This window comes from Colossoma macropomum, unplaced genomic scaffold, assembly GCF_904425465.1.
Source record: "Colossoma macropomum unplaced genomic scaffold, Colossoma_macropomum, whole genome shotgun sequence".
Taxonomy (NCBI): Eukaryota; Metazoa; Chordata; class Actinopteri; order Characiformes; family Serrasalmidae; genus Colossoma; species Colossoma macropomum.
The window spans coordinates 9,101,342-9,125,084 of NW_023494806.1; the positions used below are offsets into that span (position 1 = coordinate 9,101,342).

General features: G+C 38.3%; 1 protein-coding gene across 1 annotated transcript; it reads left to right on the plus strand.

Annotated features, from left to right (window-relative positions):
• Positions 1-3,077: 3,077 nt before the first annotated feature.
• On the plus strand, positions 3,078-23,440 carry si:dkey-13n15.2 (protein transport protein Sec24C). The gene is made up of 21 exons (XM_036599054.1): positions 3,078-3,328; positions 3,741-4,092; positions 6,483-6,553; positions 6,704-6,772; positions 8,015-8,126; positions 9,485-9,612; positions 10,221-10,356; positions 11,244-11,347; positions 12,296-12,408; positions 12,485-12,676; positions 13,018-13,111; positions 13,791-13,895; positions 13,990-14,157; positions 15,666-15,762; positions 15,978-16,126; positions 17,097-17,235; positions 18,348-18,469; positions 19,469-19,648; positions 20,843-21,040; positions 21,979-22,068; positions 22,466-23,440. The coding sequence occupies exons 2-21, from the start codon at positions 3,795-3,797 to the stop codon at positions 22,610-22,612; spliced, it is 2,712 nt and encodes a 903-aa protein (XP_036454947.1). The 5' UTR covers positions 3,078-3,328; positions 3,741-3,794; the 3' UTR covers positions 22,613-23,440.
• The last annotated feature ends 303 nt before the right edge of the window (positions 23,441-23,743 follow it).

Below are 23,743 nucleotides of genomic sequence, written 5' to 3' on the forward strand. Positions count from 1 at the left end.
CAGGTAGCCCCTCACACATTGGATCTGGATCATACCACTGTTCATATCTAGGGGTGACAAGAAAACAAACAATATGCATATATATTACAAACATACACACTATGGCCATTTCTCTTCATAAAGACGTGCACATTCTACATATAGACAGAACTGATAAGCTAGCCTTATTTAACATTGGGTTTTCTTTTTTACAGGTACGTGCAACCTGGATCCCACCTCACCTGGATCCCCCTGGACCTCAGGTAAGTAGAAGTTTAGATTTATTCCATAAAATGTCTTCCATAATAAAAGTCACCTTAATGTCCATGGAGGTAAGAGGTGAACTACAGTTCTGGTGAAGTGTTAAGGTATCCATAACATCATCACACTACAGTTAAGGGTCATCACACTAAATTTATACTATAATATAATAGAAAATGTATGACCATAATATAATAAATGTTATGTTTAGTTGTTGAAGCTTCTTTGTAATTTTCTATTAAATGTGTTTTCTGCTTTGTCACTAACTCTGGAAATGCATAACTATGACATTTTGACTGGAAATTGAATGAATTATAGGTGGTCTCTGACTTTTGCATAATACTGTATAATTAACTGAAATAACTTAGCAGTGCCACAGGCAGCAGTGCAACAGTGAAGAAACCGATGAGGTCAGCACTGATGATCCTTGAGAAAGTAGCTGTTGATAGTAGTCTTGATACAGACTCAGGTCTTTCATGGGACTTAATTGAAAGTAATTCATTTCCAAACGCTTTGTTTTCCATGCCATAGAACATCCTGTTTTGTTCCTGTGTTATGTTCTCTGACATCTCTGACGACATTATTGTCCTTGACTACCACAGTATCTCGGGTGCTGTGCTGTACGGCTATAGACGTAGCCTTCACGGGGTGTGTGCGCACTCTGTACAGGGGCTAAGAGCACAGCCTTCAGGACCCCTGGACCACATCAATATTACAAGACTGGGCTGAGGGCACAAAGAGGAGCACATGAAATATTTATTACATCACCTCTCTGTACTCTACCTCCATTCTTGTACTCAGTTTATTTTTTTCCTGAAAGGACACCTCTGGGTACTTACACCTTCAAACCTGGATGACTCAGTCTGCATCTAGTCACAGGTTCTTCTTCACAACAAGAAATCGCTGTGGGGACAAAGGCCATTCTCAAAAAGCACACATTATAAATTAAATAAGCCACAATAGATAATGGATAAGGCCTGCTTTTCTACTGATGCTGAAATGTCTTAGGTTCATGTGCTTGTAGACAGAACGTGTCATATGAATAGTCTACAGGCCTTTGATGAAATGCGGTGAGCACTCCGGTGTTAGTGTCTCTTTACTGGCCTCCACTGAGTTTTAGAGAAGCATTTTAATAGTCTTTATACCCTTGACTTTACTGGGTTTTTATATATGGAGATACAGTCATATGAACACTAAATTACATATTTTGTTGATTTTCCAAGTGAAAAACAACACATTTTAGGCTAATTTTATTCTATGTATTTGCTGAGTTTAACATATTGGGAAAAACATATATATATATATAAATATATATATATGTATATATATATATATAAAATATTTCACCTCAGTGTCCCACTATTTTTGCTCCACATTGTATATGGGAGTAACCTTTATAATTTTATTGTTGTTGTATGTTGATGTAGCCATATATTTTGGACAGATTAAACGGCAGGTGCTGTTAGAGTAAAGGAGTTAGCCTAAAATGAATAATCAAAATAAAATATCCAGAGGTGGGTAGTAAGTAGATACATTTACTCACCACAAAGTAAAATGTTAATGGTTTTGCCCTTTTCTTTTACTCAAGTAAATTGTAAGGAAAGAAATCTGTACATTTTACTCATTAACACTAATTACTTCTGTGTTTGGTTTCATTCAGTTATGTTTGTGGCAGCACCTGCACTGATTTGATTGGAAACATCTCTGACTTTTTAGACCAAGAGTGCATCAAAATGAGCTGAATAGAGTCGAACAAGCTTCAGTGCAGGATGTACTAAGAAGTTCCACTGCTGTTCTGTAGTCAGTAAGTAGATCTGCTGCTTTTGTGCTTCAAAAAAGTAAAAATCAGAGAGAACACAGATACACACTGATCAGCCATAACATTAAAACATAACATTAGTATATACACTCACTGTCCATTTTATCAGCTCCACTTACCATATAGTAGCACTTTGTAGCTCTCTAATTACAGACTGTAGTCCATCTGTTCCTCTGCATACTTCGTTACCCTGTTCTTCAACAGGACCTCCAAAGGACCACCACAGAGCAGGTATTATTTGGGTGGTGGATCATCTCAGCACTGCAGTGACACTGACATGGTGGTGACATGTTAATGTGTGTTGAGCTGGTACGAGTGGTACGAGTTTTTAAGCTCCTCAGTGTCACTGCTGGACTGAGAACAGTACACCAAGCAAAACTATCCAGCCAACAGCATCCTGTGGGCATCACAGCGTGACCACTGTGATGCCCAGCACAAACTGTGCAGCAACAGATGAGCTATTGTCTCTGATTTTCCACCTACAAGGAGGACCAACAAGGTAGGAGTGTCTAATAGAGTGGACAGTGAGTGGACTAAAAAGTGAGTGTTTAAAAGCTCCTGCAGCACTACTGTGTATGATCTACTCATACCAGCGCAACACACACTAACACACCACCACCACGTCAGTGTCTGTGCTGAGAATGATACACCTCCCAAATAATACCTGCTCTGTGGTGGTCCTGACCACCGAAGATGATCGGTTTAACAACACGCCCCAGCACAAAGAGAAGTGGGCCGTTAGTTATCGACGTAACACTGACACCCAGCGGTTGGTTGAGGCATTGCAGCTCAACGTGCCATGCGAGTCGTATTGACGCAAAAGAAGTAGTTTTATTATTTTTATTTCATTTATATTTTTTAGATTGAGCACGATGTTAGGTCCTTAGTCTTAAGTATGTTCCCAATACAGCGATACAGAACATATTCATTTTGGGAATCCTTATTTTTACCGTCTTTCACGGTTTGTTATTTTGCGCTGGTTGACGTTCTACGTCACCACTGTGCGTGATATGCGTAAACTACCGGAGGCTGGGACGAGTGGAGGCTAACCTGACCTAACAGTTCAGCAAATGGCCCTTCACATAGCTAATATTTAAAGTCTCAGATCAGTTAATGCGGCAGAATGCTTCAGAATGAACCTCTGGCGTGAAAACATTGTTCAAGGCGAGAGAAAAGATAAAAAATGAGAGCTCAAAGGGCGAAGGGAAGCTACCGGCATGATGCGGCCATAGCATCAGCTGATGAAGCATCTGACTGAACGCTGCTGAGGTGAATCCTAGCTAACGTTACATTTGTAGTAAATTAGCATGTCCTGACATTTCTTTGTAAGAAATGGGGTTAATTTAATTGATGACATGTTCCTGTAGCCTGTCTGTCTGTCTTTAGCACACTGTCTTGTCCCTGTCTCCCCACAAAGCTAGGTTACGAAGCTGATGAAGTCAGCTCCTTATTGGCCAGCTTCTTGTTCGAATTCTCCCGTTCCACCTTAAATGGTGCAGCAGTTACATTCTGGCACTCGAGGTTTAACTGCTGCACCATTTAAGGTGGAACGGGAAAATACGAACAAGAAGCTGGCCGACAGGAAGCCAATCTCAGTCACAGAGCTTCTGTCCAGTTCAAACCATTTTGCCCCATTGCAATAAACATGACGTTGTGTTCACGCGGTCCTCTTCTCCACCAGAATGCTTTTTTGCAGTGGAAGAAGTGAAACAGTAGCTGAACTGGTCTAAAGGGAATGGAGCTTCCAGTCACTAACCCTGCTGACCCTGGCTATGGGCAGCAGCATCAACACCAGCAGCCATGGCCAGACTACGGGAGTTGGGCCCCCGTCCTACCTCCAACTGGCTCTTCTCCTGGGATGTCCAGCGGTTTTCCTCCATCCTATCAACCCTTCCATTCGACCACTGCACCTCAAAGCAGACCGGCTGACATGGGTCCTATGTGGCAGTTACCTTCAGTGCCAGGCGGTACAGTGGGTTCTGGCTTTACTCAGCAGGCACCCTGCTGGTTCCCCTCACCGCCACACTCTAATGGTCCGTAAGCATTTTCATGTTCTCTTCATACTGTCTGTTTAGATGGGTTCTTTGGAATTAGATTATTCTACTGTATAAATCCCACTGATATTGCTGGCTTAACAGTTCACATTTATTCTTATATTTTGGCTGCTGTTTACTTGTGGCCTGTTGGCCATGTGTCATCACTCTCGGTGTATTCCCATATATGGTCATCTCCATTTATGGCTGACTTAATTTTAAAATTACAGCTATCTTTTACGTTGTGTTTGCCTTGTGTTTCAAGACGAGCAAAAAAACATGCTAAAATATTTTATGTGTGTGCTGCTGCGAGTCGCTCTGTAAAGCCCGAAATAATAATTTAAAAGTCAGAAGTGTTGGGTTTGATTTCCCAGGTTTTTTGGGGACCATGTCATACGTCTTTACATATTAATTTAACACACACAGGCTCAAAAAGAAGGTCCGGCTCGAAGTTTAAATCTCAAATGTAAAATCAACATTATACTGATTAAGATATGATGACAGTAGTAGATCATTCACTCACATCCTTCACCAGGTTTTAACTGAGTTCTCTTTGAATACTCTTTCAGTGCGTTCACAGTCATCAGCTTCGTTCGCTCGGGGATGGGGTCCAAAGCACAACCCACATTACGAAACGTTCTTCTGCACTCCACATCCCCAGAACTTACATTGTGTAGCTTTAACTTATGTTAAACTTAAGATGTTTCTGCATTTTCCCATAAAGTTACAATTTTAAAGTCATTTCTTTAAAGTACATTGAATTGAATTTTAGATCCCCATAATCACAGTAATATCAAAATATTATTTTCAGTATATAATTAACAAACACTCAAGAAGACAGATCAACAGATTTAGAAGCTGACTTGGCCGTATATATTAAGGAAAAATGGCAACATGAGAGTGGTGTTCATATCCTTAAGGAGGATTGAGAGAATAATTTTACACTGCAATGGAGAACCACTCACTCAGCTACTTGGAGAGAATTTTGTTGGAGAAATATTATCCTTTTTTGTAACTCCAAAGCAGAAGAGTCATTTCACGGGCAGGTCAGTATGTCGGAGGCAATGTGGTTTACAAAATGCTAATCGTTATCTTATATTCTGGGAATGCCTTATTTTTAAAAATACTGACAGGATATACACAGTGCATTACAAATTGTTTTAGAAATCGCTCTTGACTTTAGATTTGATGCTTTATATCTGGGATATCTCCATGAATATGTGTGACGCTCAAAATGAATACATGTTTAAAGAACTCCTAGCAGCAAGTGAAAAGGCATTAATTAGAAATTGGCATCACCCAAATCCAATAAAAGACTGGATTAATGTTGTGAAAGATGTTTTTATTATGGAAAAAAAAAAAAACTTTTCATCTAAAACGCCTAAATGATAGATTGAACACATGCTGAGTAAAATGAATAGAATATGTCAACTCTATTCATCCTAATGTATTTGCTTTATTGATGTATGCAAGACTGCAGCCACCAAAATCTTCCTTACACTGTAAATAGTTGATGTAAGAATGTAATTAGACTAGTTTTGATGATGTAAAGATGTGCAAATTTGTCACCATTCTTGACGGTCTTAAGGTTCTGTAAAGACGTAATGGATACATGTCCTTTCCAATAAACATTTAAATGGAAAAAGTACATTAAATTGAAGAATGTTACTTTCTCCTCCTATAAAGTTATTATTTCATAGATACAAAGTTTTTTTTAGTGACAACCTAGTGGAGTTCATTTCATACATACATACACACATCATCTAAACCGCTTATCCTTCTGGGTCGCGGTGGGGTGCTGGAGCCTATCCCAGCTGTCATTGGGCGGAAGGCAGGATACACCCTGGACAGGTCGCCAGTCCATCGCAGGGCAGACAGACAGACATACACAATCACACACTCACACCTAGGGGCAATTCAGCATGTCCAATTGGCCTGACTGCATGTTTTTGGACTGTGGGAGGAAACCCACGCAGACACGGGGAGAACATGCAAACTCCACACAGAAATGACCCTGGTCACCCGGCCGGGAATCGAACCCAGGCCCTTCTTGCTGTGAGGCGACAGCGCTACCCACTGTGCCACCGTGCCGCCCGAGTTCATTTCAGTACCTGTTAATCTTCCAGTCTTTCATACTTAATTTGTTCTAATCTTCAATATTGTGTTTTCTTGATGTCATTGTGAAAGTGTTTTAGATGTCGATGCTAAAATGGAGTAAAATATTTAGCCTCTGATTCTGATAAGTGTAATTGTTCTTGGAGGTACTATGTTAATATTCTTAGTGGTATCACATTGTTGAGCTGTCTGTTGAAAACTTGCCTTGTTTGCTATTGCCTTTGTTTTATTTTTTCTTTTCTTTCTTTTTTAATTATGCACTGTTTCATGCACAGGTGTACTGAAACCTGTCCCTGATGTCAGCAGTCCGACACAGATGGTACCACAGGGAATAAATTCACAGCCAGTAAGAATTATATGACAGCTGTCCTACTTCAGGCTAATGTCTGACTTATTTATAACTGACTTTCATCTTTTCAGTGATTTATGTATACTGCAACTACTACACTGTAACTGCTAAATACTGATTCTCTTTTTTTCTCTCTGCTTTGTGCAGACCAGTCCTATGTCCAGCCCTAAATCAGAGTCTCGCTACGGAATGGACCCTCAGCTACTCCCCAGTGTTGTAAGTCTAATATCACTTCCACTAACTGTCTTTGTTTAAGCAAAGGGGATCATATCCATCTATTCTGGAGAGGTACAGGTATGTTTAATTTACAAACCTTTTTGCTCACATCTGATCTTTCCACCTTGAAAATTTGTATTTGTGTTTGTAAATAACCCATAACCATCATTAGTGTGAACAGCTGACCCTGAAAGGAGCTGAACACATGAATTGTGATTTAGGAAAAAAGAAAAGACTTTTCATTCTGTTTCTGATTGTGCTCGGTATGGCTGTGCTCAGACTGCAGGGCCAAATCCGGTTTACTGCTTATATCTGATTTTTTTTTTGTATGGGTGTTCACATTTATCTTTGTAATGTTGCCTTTATCTGGCATTCGACTAAACATATGCTCCTGAACTGACCCACATGCACAAAACAACAGTGCTCTTCTTTAAACCAACAAACATAGCTGTCTTCTGTCTTTCCTAAGAATGAACAGACTCGCTTTCATGTGACATCTAAATTGCTGCGTGAACTGCTACTTTAAAGTTAAGGGGACCAAAATAATCATGCTGAAGAAAGTTTACAGAAAGGATTAAATAAAATGGTGAATTTCTGTGGTTTTGCAATTGCGGAAGCTGTTCAAACATAGACAAAAGAAGCACAGTGCCTTTCGTTTACTTGCCATGAAGAACAAGTCTAGCAAAGTAAATGCACTGCAAAGATTTAAGAGATAACAGATACTCTCTCTAGTATTAAATATGAGACACGTAACTATAGTAACAGACATTTTGATGATGTTGCTTTCTGAGGTCTGCTCCCACTGGCATGGAATTGAGTTGGACTAATGTAAAAATTGTTGCATGAATTCTGATCTGACTGTCCAGACAGAGGAATTGAAAAAGGTGTATTTTTGCTGTTCAGGCAGTCACACTTAAAGCAAATCAGTGTCTCAAATGAAGAAAGATTTCAGATTTTTTCCTCTTATGTGCAGCCTATATGAAACACATATGAAAAGTGGTTCAAATCTGGTTGTAAAAGATGCACTTTTTGCATTCACACTGCACTGAGAAAATCAGATCTGTCACATTTGGGGAAAAAAAATGCATGTGTGCCACTTCAACCCTTTAATGATGAACATAGCCTTTATACTACTGTATTGCCACATATGCTGCTAAATTGTCCTGGATTGTTCTACTTTTGCTGGACTGAAGTGAAGTGTTCATAGTTGGTTTGTCTCTAACCTGCTCAATCATCCTGTAGGTGCAGGTGCTGAATGAGGACAGGGCTCAGTGGGAGGGAAAAGTGTTTACCTCAGAATCTCAGTCCTCTGTCCCGCCACTCTCTACCACTGCCTGCACTCTGGAGGACAGAGGTACTGCACAGCAGCACCGATCCACACATACTAGAATTTTCAAAAATCCAGAATGTCACTTTACATTTTTCTTTTAACTACATGAAGATACCCTGCCGAAGGTTTGAGGACATCTCTCTTTTCAAAATAATTCAAAAATAAATGTGCATGTTGTCTCTGCCAGTCTGCAATAATTTAACATTGTGAAGAATCACTAAGGTTATTATGATGAAAACAGTACAAAACTAGGCATGCACCGGAATTGAGTTCCTCTTAGTCTTTCTTAGTCCCTTTTTTTAACTCGAAGCTCACATTGTGTGGAGTAAATAAACATGGCACACATTCACACATTTCCAGTGCTTTTTATTAAACTTGCATTAAAAACATTGGGTCTCGTTCACCAATATCTTCAAAAAAGTTTTTCCTTAAACTTGTTCTTGAAAAAGGTCCTAAGAAAAAGTATATGTCAGATTCATGGCGTGTTCTTAAACCGCAGAATTGTTCCCTGCTTTGTGCTTTTGTGTGTGCGTAGATTCTGTTGTTATCTAAAAACAAATCCTAAATAAGAAAACATTGGTGAATGTCAGAATCTTTATGAAAACTGTGTAAGTTGGTTTTAAGAAGACATTTCTTCTGAAGAATGGTTGGTGAATGAACCCCTTGTTTTTTGCTCTTTAAAGGGCCATAATGACCCAAACTAGTTGCCTATTTAAATAACATGAATCGATTAAAGCGCTACATCTACAGTGAGAGGTAGTTGGTTATTTAGCACAAAGATTAATGCATAAATATTCTACAACATTTTGGTACAGGTGTAGCGGCAACATTCAAATACAGTGCAATTTACCTGCCGTACCTGCCATCAGTTCATCTGTATCTTAAACGTTCAACACAAATTAGCCAAAATAAAAAAAAATACAATGGCTGATTGACAATTGTTTTTTAAGCAAAAATCTGCTGATCACATGTAAATATTTGTGACAGAATTTATAACAGCACTACCTTGGGAATAATGCCAGAGCTCATTTTATTCCTTTGTTATGAGGTCAGCACTCAAACCTGTCCAGTGTTTAAAGGGTTCCAGTGTGGTTTTTACAATAGTTTGGAAAATAAGACTGTCAGATCATTATTTAGACAAAACTTGCTCTCCATACAAAGCAGGATACTTTGATAAAAATGAACCTGTTGCCTACTAATACCTAAAGTATTAGCAAATAGCTGTTTTATGTCAATAAATTCTTGGCAGGAATTTATTTGTACTTAGTTGAAAATAAACATGGAAACATTCAGATTTCAGAAAAAAAGCCGAGATGTTCCCAAACTCTTCACAGGCTGTGTATAAGTAAAGTATTCGTTTGTCATTCATTTTTCCTCTGTAGGTAACGCCACTGCTCGCTTTGTCCGCTGCACATCCTACAGCGTCCCTGTTGAGGCGCAGTCAGCACAGCAGAGCCGCTTACCCCTGGCAGCAATCTTCTGCCCTCTGGCCAAACCTGAAAATCAAGAGGTATGTGTGCAACTGACCATGATACTGCACTCTTTCAGACTGATGCAAAAGTACCTAAAGCCCAGAAACACACTGACCCAGCCAACACACACTTGCTAACACCAGTAGTTGATTTTTTTTTTTTTGTTCTCTGAAGATAGAAAAACACAAGGGCACTTCATGCTCTTTTTTCCTAAGGGTTTATCTCTGCAGTTTTAGTACTGCTTCTTGCTAAGCCTCTTCCTGTTGCTAAGCAACAATAGTGTCATAACTGTCAATCAGCTATGCTAGCTAGCTATCATTTCAGTACATACAGGGAGAAAGCCCTGCCACTCACCGACTACAAGTGTGGTGCTGCTAGCTAAAATAAGCTAAATCATTTTGATCTGTGAAATCATACAGTTCAGGGTTCTCTGCAACTGCTTACAAATTGGCTTCCTTTACAACTGTCACTGAAGGACTTTAGGGGGTGTATACGTTTCTATTAGTTAACTACATTAGCCTGTAGCTCCAGTGCAAAAAGAAGCAAAAAACAAACAGATCTTGGTTGATTAACTATATTTAAAGTATTGTTATCTGTGGTATTCAGTGTTGTGGATTATCATGTGTGTATGTTTCTGTGTGTGCAGCGGACGGTGCCGGTGTGTGAGATGGCGGAGTGTGTTAAAGGCTGTGTGGAGTGTGGTGCCTTCATGAGTCCTGCCATGAGCTGGCAGGACTGTGGTCAGCGCTTCTTCTGCCCGTTCTGCGGCAAACTCACAGAAGGTCAGAATGAATCAGAGGCTGTTCTTTATTCATTTTCTTAAGCCTTTTCATGTCCTTTAGTTTTAACTGTCTAGGAAAGTCACTATTCTCAATAGTCCTGTTATTATACCATCTGGTCTTTGCTAAAGAAAAAAATAATAAAAGGGCTGCCCACCTTGTGGCTTATAAAGTGCTGAATCCGAGGAGATTTTATTTTTAATTTTAGAAAAAAAAATTGGAAAGCACTAGCATGATTTGCTGAATATTTATTAGCCTCACAGAAAGCTCATATGCGCTTTGGCACTCATCCATCCTCAGCGTGCTCTTAAAGAGAAATTCTACCAATTTTTTCGAAATGTATTTCTAATTAAATGGTAAACATATGAACAGAGTAATTCAGAGTGGTTTGGTGTGAAATGCTTTGTTCTATAGAAACATGTTGAGTCAGAATAGTTTATGGTGGTGGTGATGGGAACCAGACGTCTGAAGACTTTGATACCTCTAAAAGCTACATCTCAGAAAATTATTACATGAAATAGTTGCCTAATGCTTGAGAGACTATTTTAGGATAGTTTTTGGCCTAGGTTTTGACCTAAAACATTTTTTTAATCCAGTTATAGCTAAGAAATACATGCAGGGTGCTGTAGGACAAAATAGTTCCCAAACAAACTTATTTTGTCTGAATTTTTTTTTTTTTATACAATTTTCTATTATCAACATTACATAGAAAAAATCAGATAACACAAGTGGGTTCACTGGTCTTTTTGAATAGTAAATAAAATTGCTATATTTGTATTTAAGACTTAATGATCCCTGGTTCCCATCACCACTACTGTAAAGAAAAACTGCACTGGTAAAATTTTACAAATAAATTTAGACAAAACATCTTCCCTTTGTCTTTCCCTCAGTGCCATGGCAGTCATATCAGCCTACAAACAAGGGCAAGCGAATTGACCAGGAGAAGAGACCGGAGCTCAGTTTGGGTTCTTATGAGATACTGGAAGCACAGAAGGTCTTAAACATGATCTCTGCTCTGTGAATTATGTATGGGTTGTTTATCAAGTTGCCTGATATGTAGGTGGATCTATGGGGTTGGGCTTTACTGCGATTGGTGACTTTTGGAATGTTTGGCATTAGTGTTCAAGAGTTCTCAGTTTTAGGGACTCCTATTTTGTACCTTATATCATTAGCCATTTTATCAGAAACACCTACCGTGGGGGTGCACTTTGTTTGTACACAATTACTTACTTTAGCCTATCTGTTGTTGCACAGTTTATCAGCCCCCCTCTACCCCATCCATCAATGTTCAGAGGCATGAATGTATGGCACGCAAGTCTGAGATAAATGGGTTGAGAAATTCGATGAAGCTGAAGTTAAGGTTTTATTCAAATTGCCTGTTCCACCTTAAATAGTGCAGCAGTTAAGTTCAGAGTGTAACTGCTGCTCCAGGTAAGGTGGAATGGAAGAAAGCAAAAATCCAGACATGAAACATTTAGCACCAGTTTGCCAGTTTGGGCTAATGTTAGAGAGCAGTACAGACATATGTTTATCTATATATTGTTTGGTTTTGTTTTTACTGCTTTGCAAAGAAAGAAGTAAAGGAAAAAAGTTCCAAGAATTATAAGCAGATGTTAACTTACAAAAATAGGTACTTAAGCATCAGCAGTGACAAGGTAATACGTGTGTTTTTTTTTTTGTTTGTTTTTTGTTTTTTTACATCACAGTTATTAGGTTTAGATATCCAAAAATATGCAACCAAGAGTGGCTCTGTGCTCAGAAACTGAGCATTGATGAAGGGTTAGAGGATGACTAATGCAAATTGTGCACTATACACCAGCAAGGTGGACATACAAAGTAATGGTTTTGAATAAAGTGTCCAGTAATTGTATATTTGGATGTTTGTGTCTGTTTCTGTACATTCAGCTTGCACTGTTACTCTCTGTATATCTCTTTTGTGAAGGGGGAGCCTGCTGTATTGCTTTTGGCAATTGATGTTACTGCCATTGCAATGAGATCAGGACAACTGGACTTCATCTGTCAGCAGCTTTGTTCCTTACTGCTGTCTCTAGATGGGTATGACAGTATAAGAGTCACACACAAAAACATGTGCACTGTGACCGCCACTCTGACTGTCTTGACTTTGTTTCAGGGAGGAAGATACTGACCAGTCAGATCTCAGCGTTGGTTTGATGACCTATGACAGTAGGATCCACCTCTATGATCTCAGCCCAACTTTGTCCCGCCCCCACATGATGGTCATCACAGATACAGACCAGCTAGAGCTTCCTGTGAGGGAGGGACTTCTAGTGCCACTCAAAGACTGCAGACAGATTGTAGAGAGGTAAAAACACAACACCACACAACAGCAGATTTTTCCTTAGGTCCACTTTTAATGACAGTTACTTTATACCTTAGAATTAAACAAGCTGTTTTTGCCACTGTGCCTTTAAGATTGATGTGCATACATGATATAATTGCAAATGCATTCATTGTTGTGAAATCACAACCATAATGAATTCAAAACTGACTGTTTTCCCTGTTTGTGTATGAATGCTGTGCTTTGAAACATTAAGAATGTTTACATAATACAGCAAACGTTAAAAAAATCATCACCTTTAACGCACAGGCAGGATTTAATGCACAGTATGTGACAAAAGGTACAACATTTTTTTTTTTATTTAGTATTTTACATCAACTCCCTCTGTTTGATGCTGAGAACCAGGAAAGCTCAGGATCACAAGATCTTCCTGTTTCAGCTGCACTCAAGATCTTACAGGTAGAACCCTTCTGACACTGTATACATTTACACAGTGTACACAAAAGAAAATCTTCTCAGTATAGGATTTCTAAAAACAGTCATCATTTGCCTGAATAAGAGTTTTTACCCATAAAATACCTTTGAATTCGTCTCACGTACTCAGATTTTCAGTTGATATTGTATTGTGGCATGTGCACTGTATATACATTCTTTGCATCAGAAAAAAATGCACTGCATTTGTATGAGTCAGAATGCTTGGTGAATTACAGTTGTATGAGAAAGAAGAAAAGAGGTTGGATGTTACAGCAAGACAATGATCCAAAATATACATCAAAATCAACCTTGAGCTACTTCAAGAAATTAAAGATGAAGGTACCCAGACTTAAACATTATTGAAAATCTGTGATTAGGTCTTAAACATGATGTGCTTGCAAGACAACCCAAGGATATTTCAAAACTAGAAGCAATCTAAGTGCTGACTGAAAGGGTGCCCAAACCTATGCACATGCCACATTTTCTGTTTTTTTTTCCCCCAATATGTTAAATTCATAATACGTAGTAACTGTGCATTATTATTATTAAATATGTCATATTTAAGTTAACTTTTTTGTTCATGTAGAAAATCAATTGTGTAATTTACAGGGGAGCCCAAACTTTCACAAACACCTGTACATACAAATTGTGCTCTGTCTAACAGGCTGCGGATTGTCCTGGGAGGCTTCTGGTCTTCCACTCTTCACCACTTACAGAAAGCTTAGATAAGCAAGGCTCCACGGGCTTCTTCACCTCCAGCAAACCAAAGGTGAAATAAATGATTCTTTAATATTTTCTTTTTATTTACCTGATTATTTTGTCTAAGAATGTCTACTTTTATGCACCTGTGTTATTTTTTTCAGTCCATCTTTCAAGCTCCAGACTCTTCCACCTCATTGGCCAAGGCATGCATCAGTCAAGGCTGCAGCGTGCAGCTTTTTGTGTTTTCGCAACAGGATGTGGGCGGGGCTTGGCCTGGGCACATCCCCTTTCTGACAGGCGGCAAGCTTATCTACTACAACAGTCTACAGGTATTGCAAACAGTGTAAAGACTAGCTGATTTAAACACTTTGACCTAAGTTTCATTTTAAAGCCTCAGGGAACCTTTTTAAAATACAGTGTACATGTACTAAACACATGCTATGGTTAACTAGCTTTCCGATGTCCAAGAAATGACTGATATATTTTGTCAGAATTTCTTTCCTTAATTATAAACTGGGCAGGCTTAATCTTGGATAAAGCTTGTATAAGCTTTATCTTCACCAATCATAAGACTGATGTGTCATGTCCCACCTCAACAGCCTACACATTCTACATTTTTTATATATATACATATATATATATGTATGTATGTATGTGTGTGTGTGTGTGTGTGTGTGTGTGTGTATATATATATATATATATATATATATATATATATATATATATATATATGTATATATATGTATGTATATGTATGTTTTGCTTGAGGTCCTCTTAGGAGGTTTGTGTGGTACCAAATGCAGTCATAATTTATTTTTATTGAGCATTTTCTAGGTTCACTTTATCTCTTAGAATTGAACAGGTTGTTTCTGTTACTGTGGCTTTAAGTCTGATACATATAAATGACCTCTACTCTTACTGGCCGCCCCTGTATTGCGCCTCAGACACTCTTTGTAACTTTAGCATGAATGGCCGGAGCTCAGCTGCTGTAGGCTTGTTGAAAAGGTAGAGGTAAATGTGTTGGTATGTGTAACATTACAAAAACAACTAATTGAAATGGGGCTGTTTCAGTAGCTTAGTTTTCATATGCAGACCGTATGGTCTTGGGAGTGATTGGAAACTTTGACTTTAAAACTGTAACACTGTTTATGTACTGTGTCAATCCAGTACATCCAGCAGTAAATGAACAAGGACCTTATCTTCTGTCACCACATATAAGCTAGATAATGTTTTTAGTGAGCTGTGGACACAGCAGGGTCGACAACACCACCTGAATATGCAGAGCTCACTTCACATGAGTTTAGGAGTCAAGCACTGAGGGATATCAATCAGGCATGCTCTTTAGAATATTAGGCCACACCCAGACCGTTCTCAGATAGGACGGATTGTACAATTCAGCTGTTTTTGAACAGCGCTGTCTCATTTCTATCATTCAAAATTTGGTGGATGTTTAACACAACACTTAATTTTAGGATCACATAAATATTTTACAACCCAAGACTATTTTTGAACTAGAAGCATTCTAAATGCTGACTGAAAGGGTGCCTAAACCTATGCACATGCCACATGTTATGTTATTTTTTTTTCCCCAAATATGTGGGGGATGTTTCCTCCATATTTTCTTGAATAACATAATTATAAATGACATACAGCATCCCCTAGACTGTCTTTTAATAATCATGATTTGTTTTACATGGCCATTTTCCAACTGCCTTTTATTCCTCAGAATTAAATGGGCTGTTTTCCTTGCTTGGTGTATCATATGTTTATACAGTATATAATGTTCTAGATATTATTGAAGTAGTTGCATGTGTCCTTGTTGTGATTCTCTCTTCAGTCAGAGGTGGAGCGAGAGCGTTTCTGTGGAGACCTGAGGAGAAGTGTGAACACTGAGACAGCATACAAAGCTCAGCTGAGAGTTTTTGTTAGCAAAGGTAACATAAGGACTCCACTAACATCCCTTCATAAAAGTATTGCATGTTCAAGAAAGGACGTCTTGTAAACTACAGCAAAAGCTAAATTGTCATTACACTGCCAGAAAATTCTGCTCTTCAAATGAAATGTCTTTTTAAGTCTTGTGTTAAGATGAATATTGAGAGGGTTTTTGGTGGACAGCTTGTGACTTATGTCTGATGATGTTTTTTTGTAGAATTATGTGTGTCTGGTTGCTATGGTGCCTTTCTCGCAAGCCCCAACTCCCGCTGTGTTGCCATGGCAGCACTTGATTGGCGCACAGCCCTGGCATTTGAGTTCACTCATAGCAAATCGCTTGATGAAACAAGGGGTGTGGCCATACAGGTGAGAACCAGAATAGAATGTATACATTACGTTGCAAGCACAAACAAGAGACAGGTTTTCTAAAATGGACGATTCTGTTTCTTAAAGGAATGAAAAATGTACACTGTCCTTGAGCAATCTCTCTCTAAAGTTTATTTATCTGAGTAATATTATGTAATTGAGTTAAAGTCTCGTTTCGGCTTGGTGAAATATAGAGTACGTTAATATGTGCAAAATCTGATTGTATCAATAGTTCATCTAACGCATTTACATGCACATAAAGGGGAATTCTGTTGACTTTTTTTGAAATTTTCTTATAATTCGATCATTGAAGTGTAAACAAAATCATTCAGAGTGATTTTGATTTTTTTTTGTACTTGTAGAGAAGCTTACCAACTCTGATTCCTTTACAGTGGTGGTGATACGAACCAGGGGTCACAATGTCTACAATACAAATATAGTCATTTTATTTACTATTCTTAACCATTTCATGTAATACCTTTCTGTAAGGGAGCTTTTTAAGGAATTATACACTTCAGATACGTGGTTCCTATCACCAACACTGTGTAAAATCCTGGCTCGTCTTTATTTGTTCCTTGAAATTCCATACTGGCTTTAATGAAATATATCATAGTATGTTGTTTACTAGTGTATGAGAAGACGCAGCACAAAATAGACTGTGGTTATTTTAGCCAGAGCAGATTGTTGCACCCCTGTAGAATGTTTTTGTGGGAATGAACTTCACTGCTGTCTGACACTGAACTGTCATATTTTTTTTTTGTTTGTCTAGAGCTTGTTGATGGCTCCATTATTTCACTGCGCCTCATGAGTGCGCAGTCAGTAAGCGGAGCAGTATACAATCTGCAGTCCTATGCACAGCCTTAGTAAATCAGACATTACTGCAGTCGGTCACATCATGGCGTGTTTTGCACTGTGCCATGTATATCTAGCCCTCACTGTCTGGTCTCTGTGTGTTTCTGTGTGGTTATAGGCAGTTCTTTCTTACAATACCTCCAGAGGAGAGAGGAGGACGCGGGTGCACACTGTTACTTTGGCTGCCTCCCAGAACCTGCTGGACACATTCCGAACCAGCCAGGCCGAGACGCTGCTTACTTTCTACTGCAAAAAGAGTACGCTACAGCTTTCTGTCCTGTAACATACAGTACCAGTCAAAAGTTTGGACACACTCACCTATAGGAGGATTTCCCTTATGTTGACCATTTTCCTCATTTTAGAATAATAGGGAAGGCATCAAAACACATGGAATATTACAGTGACCCCCCAAAAAAGTTAAACAAATCAAAAATGTTTTATTTTTTAGATCTCTATTTCCCAACCTGGTTCTCAGAGCCCCCAGATGGTCCAACTTTTTCCTTCATCCCTATGTGTTGTGAGTTAGATTGGAACAAAATGTTGACTGTCTGGGTGGCCCTGAGAACCTTTGTTGGAAAAAACTGTTTTAGATCCTTAAAGGACCCATATCCTGCATTTTTCTTGTATTTTATATTTTCTGCTTAGGTTGAGTTTTATACAATCATTTTCCCACCTCCCTTTAATCCCCTAGAGTTAAACAGTGTGTTTTTGTTGCTGTGCCTTTAAGACTGATGTATGTATATTCTCTCTATTCTGATTGGCTGCCTTGTATTGTCCTTCACTCAAGTTCATTCTTATGACATCACAAAAAAGGAAAATTCAAAATGACCTGTTTTTGCAGCCTAGTTTCCGTATGTGGACTGCATTGACTGGGGAGTCAGTGGTTTTGAACTTTTAACAATGTTTGTATACTGCCTCAGACTTTATTTAAAAAAAAAGCTAGTGAAACACTGTTTTCCATTATATGGGCCCTTTAAAAATAGCCACACTTTGCCTTGATGCAGCTTTCCAGTCTTGATATTCTCTAGCAGCTTCATGAGGAGCCAGTGGGTATGCTTTTCCAACAGACCTGAAAAAGCTACACATTTGCTGAGAACTTATTGCTTGTTGGAGAGCATTGAAAAAATAAACATATATTTGTTTGTGTGGTGAAATAAATTCATACACAGGCCATATGGTTATCTATTTACATACATTTTTCAAACAATTTAAGCCTAAACTTTTAGTTCAGAATGCCTTTAAGACGATACGCAGGCATACATTCCATCAGTTTTGTACAAACTTTTTACTGTAATGCTGTGTTGTTAAGAGGCATGTTAACATTTTGTATGTGTTCTGCTGTGTATTTCCTGTGAAATGTTTGTGTCAGTATATTGCTCAGCGTTGGAGACTCCACTGCAGTGTCTTCGTGAGGAGCTTCAGATGGAAATAACTGAGGCTTTAGCCTGCTACAGAAAGCACTGCTGCACTACCTCTGTCTCCCCTGGACAGGTCAGTCAGTGAGAACTTGCAGACACAGTCGGTATTCAGTTCAGTTTGTTCTGTCTGACTCATTCAGACTTTCCCGCTGACTGGGCCCAGTGGAGGGCTTTTAATGTTAATTTAATAAATGATTGTATTTGACTCATTACTCATACTCATTGCAGTAAGACAAAGCATTTCAAAGCTATTTTCAGTAGACTGTTTTGACTCATTATGTATAGATGGCTTTAATTTGAACTCTACAGTCTGATTGCTCTCTCCCTTTGTCTGTCTTTATCTCTCTCTCTCTCTCTCTCTCTCTCTCTCTCTCTCTCTCTCTCTCTCTCTCCCTCTCTCCCTCCCTCTCTGTTCCTTTGTGCTGTAATGTCTCACTCTTAGGGGCATGAATCTCTGAACTGACATCAAATCAATTCGATTCACAGTTCATTGATTCTCAATACAGTTCAAAACCGATTTTTGTGAATTAAGAACTGATTAAGACAGATTCACTTTGGTAGTTTGGTTCAAGCACCTTTAAGAATTATTATAATGGATTTAAACGTTTTGATATTATGAACTATAATACTTCCTCTAATATTTCTCTGGCAAAAACTGATTACTTCAGTGATGTTTGTTATAAAAAAGGTGATTGCAAAAGATTATGTTCTAAATAGGCTAAATTAGCTGAACACTGGCTGTTTTTACAACTTAAAAACAAGTGTGGCGCTCAGTTTAGTTGTTCTGTGACTTCAAGTTCAGTAGCCTGTGCACCGTGTATTTTTCCAAATAGAGAGCTTTGATTTTCTTCTTCATTTTTCACTGCCATCTCTACATTATCATGCTTTCTAACTGAAAACAGAATGACTAGCGTTGAGTTAAGTCATACGCATAGTGAATTAAAGCAAACACCACTATTCTCTCTTTCTTTCTCTTTCTCTGTATTTTTGTAACTTCTTTTGCCATAATGTGATTTGCACACCCTTCCTGCTCTCTTTGGGACTGAAAAATTTTTATCTATCTCTTTCTCAGCTGGTGTTGCCTCAGTTTCTAAAGGCGCTGCCGGTCTACATTAACAGTCTGCGGAAGAGTGAAGTACTGCTGCCTGGCCTGCGCAGCTCCGTGCATCAGCGTCTGCAGCTGCGCAGCCTGACCATCTCCATGGATACACGCAGCACCGCCGCTCAGTTCTACCCACTCATTCTGCCTCTGGTGAGGCATCCTGAACACTCTGTTCCACAGCAATTAATCCCTGCAATGAGCTGATTCTGTCAAGTGTTTAATGGAATCACACAGCACTATAGCAGAGGATGATCAGTCAAAAGCTGTTTGAAGTTGATGCTGATTCACATGTTGCTTTGTTTGGCAATTGATGCTATGATTCTTCAATCCTGCTAATATAATTAGTTCAGTTCAGTTAACAGTTTGAATTGGAAGGGGTTAAGTAACACTCGTCACTTGGCTGAGATATCTGGATGGAGTTTGCAGAAAATACTGATTATGCAACCTGTTCCATCATATTTATGACTCTTGGCCAGCATCTTATTGCAAAAGGGTTTTTAGTGTACTGTTTTACAGCACAGATGTAGTTTTTAGTGAAATTGCCAATATGATTAAGTGTAGAGGTGCAAATCTCTGATCTCAAAACAATTTGATTTAATTATGATTCTTTATGGACAGCACAGAACTTTTGACTGAAAATGTAAAAACTCAATATCTTTTGGTAATGTTTTTTTTTTAAACCTCTTGTTTTAGAAGTTGTTACTGCAAACGTGTGGTCCTTAGATTCTGCTGAGGTTTATATATATATATATATATATATATATATATATTTTCTCTAAATGACAAACAGTAAAGTGACTTGAGTGCCAATAGTGCCCCCCACTGGAGAAACGTCAACTGCTAGGCAAGAATATTTGCTTTACATTTTTAAAAACAATGTTATAGTACAGGAATTTGGCTTTAGATGCCTTCGGAAAACATTAATTATTACACTGTTATTAGCTTTTTTATCTGTTTAAAAATTAATTTTGTCCTCTATTTCTCTCACTTCTCTTTCCCAGCATGACAATTATCACCTAGCATCATCAGCATTATTACGTTTATTCAAAAGCCTAAATAAAATGACAAATTATACATGTAAACAAACCCTTTCTTTTGGTTTTGTACTGTGTGTCTTGAATTTTGGTTTCGGTTTCAGTCATTTCAGTGCATCACTAATCAGCACATCATGAAATCTCATATTTCACCAAAATTTGATTCATTCTGATTGGATTGTTTTGATATTTTGTTTAAAATTACACTGACTATTCAAACGGGACTCAAAGTTGCCCATTCAACAGCGTAGCAGATGTTGGAATGATTGATATGTAATGAGTCTTTCTCTGCTTCTTGCCTTTTCTGTAGCCTGTGAACACTGAGGGATGCAGTGTGTCCAGTATGCAGCTGGCAGTGCGCTGTTCTGCCTCCAGTCTGCAGTCTGAGTCTCTCTACCTGCTCTACTGTCCCCTCACTCTGCTGCTGTGGGTGGGCAGCAGGGTTCCCCCCGAGGCCTTAACACAGCTCTTCAACACCTCCTGCTTCTCATCACTCATCTCTGGAGAGGTGAGACTCACCTGGAGCTGTGACTTTAATTTGATGATTCAGACAGTGTTACATTCAATGTCCGGTCTGTTCGCTTTCCTGTGACTCATTTACACTGTTCGTTTATTTCAGTGAATATTTCTTCCTGTGTGTGTGTGTATGTGTGTTTTTGCACATTTTCATATTTTTTTACAAGAATTTGTAGTATATATTTGTATATATACAATATCAGTATATAGTTGCAGAATATGCAATATTATCATTACATATACAGTACTGTGCAAAAGTCAGAGACCACCCTTTATTTCATTAATTCCCTGTCAGAACAGCGAGTGCGTACAAGTTATTTGTTTTACAGAGATTTTTTCAGGAGATTAGATAAAAAAGTTACAAATAAATATATAAAAGATACAAAGACAATGGGACTCTTAATGACCATGCAAGACCTGGCAGACTGCCAAAACTGTCCCAGTCAGATAAACAGCACTCAAAGCTTTCATCTTTGAGAAAGAGGAGAAAATTAAGCTCCGCTCTTACTTCAGATCTGAAAAAGTCCACAGGTGTTTCTGTCCATCCTTCCACTGTGAGAAGACATTCAACACTATGAGTCTGGAAGGATGTGCAGCTGTCAAGAGGCTCTTACTGAGAAAAGCAAATAGACAAAAATGAAGAAAATTTGCACTCGAACACTGAAACTGGATATGTGAGATTTGGAGTTTTACAATTTATGGAGTCTAAATTTGTTCACTGACGGTGAGAAATTAATATCTTTTTGGCTGTTTTGACTGGAATTTAAATAAATGAAGGGTGCTCTCTGATTTGGCATAGCACTCTAGGTGTATGCATAAATGTGTGTGTATAAACACTAACTATAAAAACAAACATATAAAAACAGACAAAATGTTTGCGTGTTTGTGTGTGTGTGCCTATGTGTGTGTGTGCGCATGTGTTTTCTACAGATAAATCCTCCTGTGCTGGATAACCCTCTCTCAGTCAGTCTTCGAAATCTCATCAGCACTCTACAGTCCTATGCAGACATTACCCTTAAGGTATGTCTATCCATGCTTCTCTGTGCTTCTCTCCCTCTGTTTCTTCATAATCTACTGTACTTTTATACAGGCATAAATTCTTTTTATTAGGTTGCGTACTGTGGCAGCATAGTTGTTTAATTATACAGTTTATTTATTATTAGTTTTTTTATGTATTTATTATTTACATGCTGTAGACAAGTGGTACACTACATATTTACTGTTTCCTAATTTATTAAAGTAGATCTGTTAAAATATCATTAATTGTTCAAAAGGTGTGCCTTAATTTTTAATTATGTTGATTAGTGTTTTAGAAACAGCATTACAGCTGTCATTTAAAGTTCATAAAAGTTTTAGTTTTGTTCATTAATAATTTTCTGGATCATTGTTATTAACCACATTTTCTTTGTGTGCGCAGCTGAAGGTCGTGAAGGAAGGTGACAGTTGTGAGGAGTGTCTGCAGCGCCTCCTAGTGGAGGATAAGAGTCCTAATGGGGGGGCTTCATATGCCGACTTTCTGTTCCATCTTCATGTCAACTCCCTGCGCCGTATTGCAGGATGCTGACACATTTTTCTACTTACATCTGGCTCAACACTGTCTTCAATCAGGGCCAAGATCCTAATTACATTAAGACTCTTTATTTATCTCCTTTAAGAACCTGCTCATGGTAAGGACGGAGTAGGAGAAAGCAACATGACGGTAATCAAGGATTTAAGAGAAGGAAAAGACTGCTAGGATTGGACTGAGGAGTGTGTAAAATGTATACAAGTCAATCTCTGCGGTTCCTTGTTTTTAGCAGCCTGTGTATGTTTCTGGAGATAAATTTAACATTTCAATCATGAATTTTGCACTCGGTGCATTACTGGCAGTGGTGAATTACAACTTGCATGTTAAAATTTTAAGCAATAAGATATTTATTGAGTTTCTTGCTCATTGCGTCAATGTTTGCGGAATCGGTGTATCAGTAACGTTTGTGTGTTTATTTATTTATTATTTATTTTTGTATTTGACTGCAGGTCTCTGAAACGTGGAAGTGTTAAAATAAACGGAAAAGTGTGATGTAGTTTTGCAGGAGAGTCAGTCCACATGGTTTCTGTCTATTTTTTAATGAAACTAAGTACTTACTGATGGTTTACTAAGGATGGTAATGATGATATATTTGGTTACTGAATGGATGAAAAAAACATTTAAGGAACCAAAATGTGAAGAAAAGTCAGTTACAGGCCTGTGTGAGTGCTACAGCCCTGTCTGAGTCGTGTCTTCAAAACAGTCCTCATGACTCATAACCAACCTAATTAGAGTAACTAGGGCTAATGCTGTTGACTTTGTATTGAATGTGAAATTTTATAAAGTGGATGTCCTTGTTCATCATCTAGACTCCAGCTCAAATTAAAGACCTGACGACTACAGATGGAAGAGCGTTTTCAGTGAGACTTCTTTCTTCCAATAGAGTTTGTCATAAACAATAATTTTAAAGCTGAGATGTAACTGATCTTACCGAACTGTAAAAAGAGTGACTTATTTCATAGCAAGTTCATCAAGTTGTCTGCAGAGTAGTACCTAGTTACATTTACTGGGTAACATGTACTGAAGTAAAAAGTTTGATACATTTGTTCTTTCCTTAGTAGTTTTAAATACTGTTGTCATGATGTTTTGTTTGTGGCAGCATCTGTACTGTTTATGATTAGTCATCCA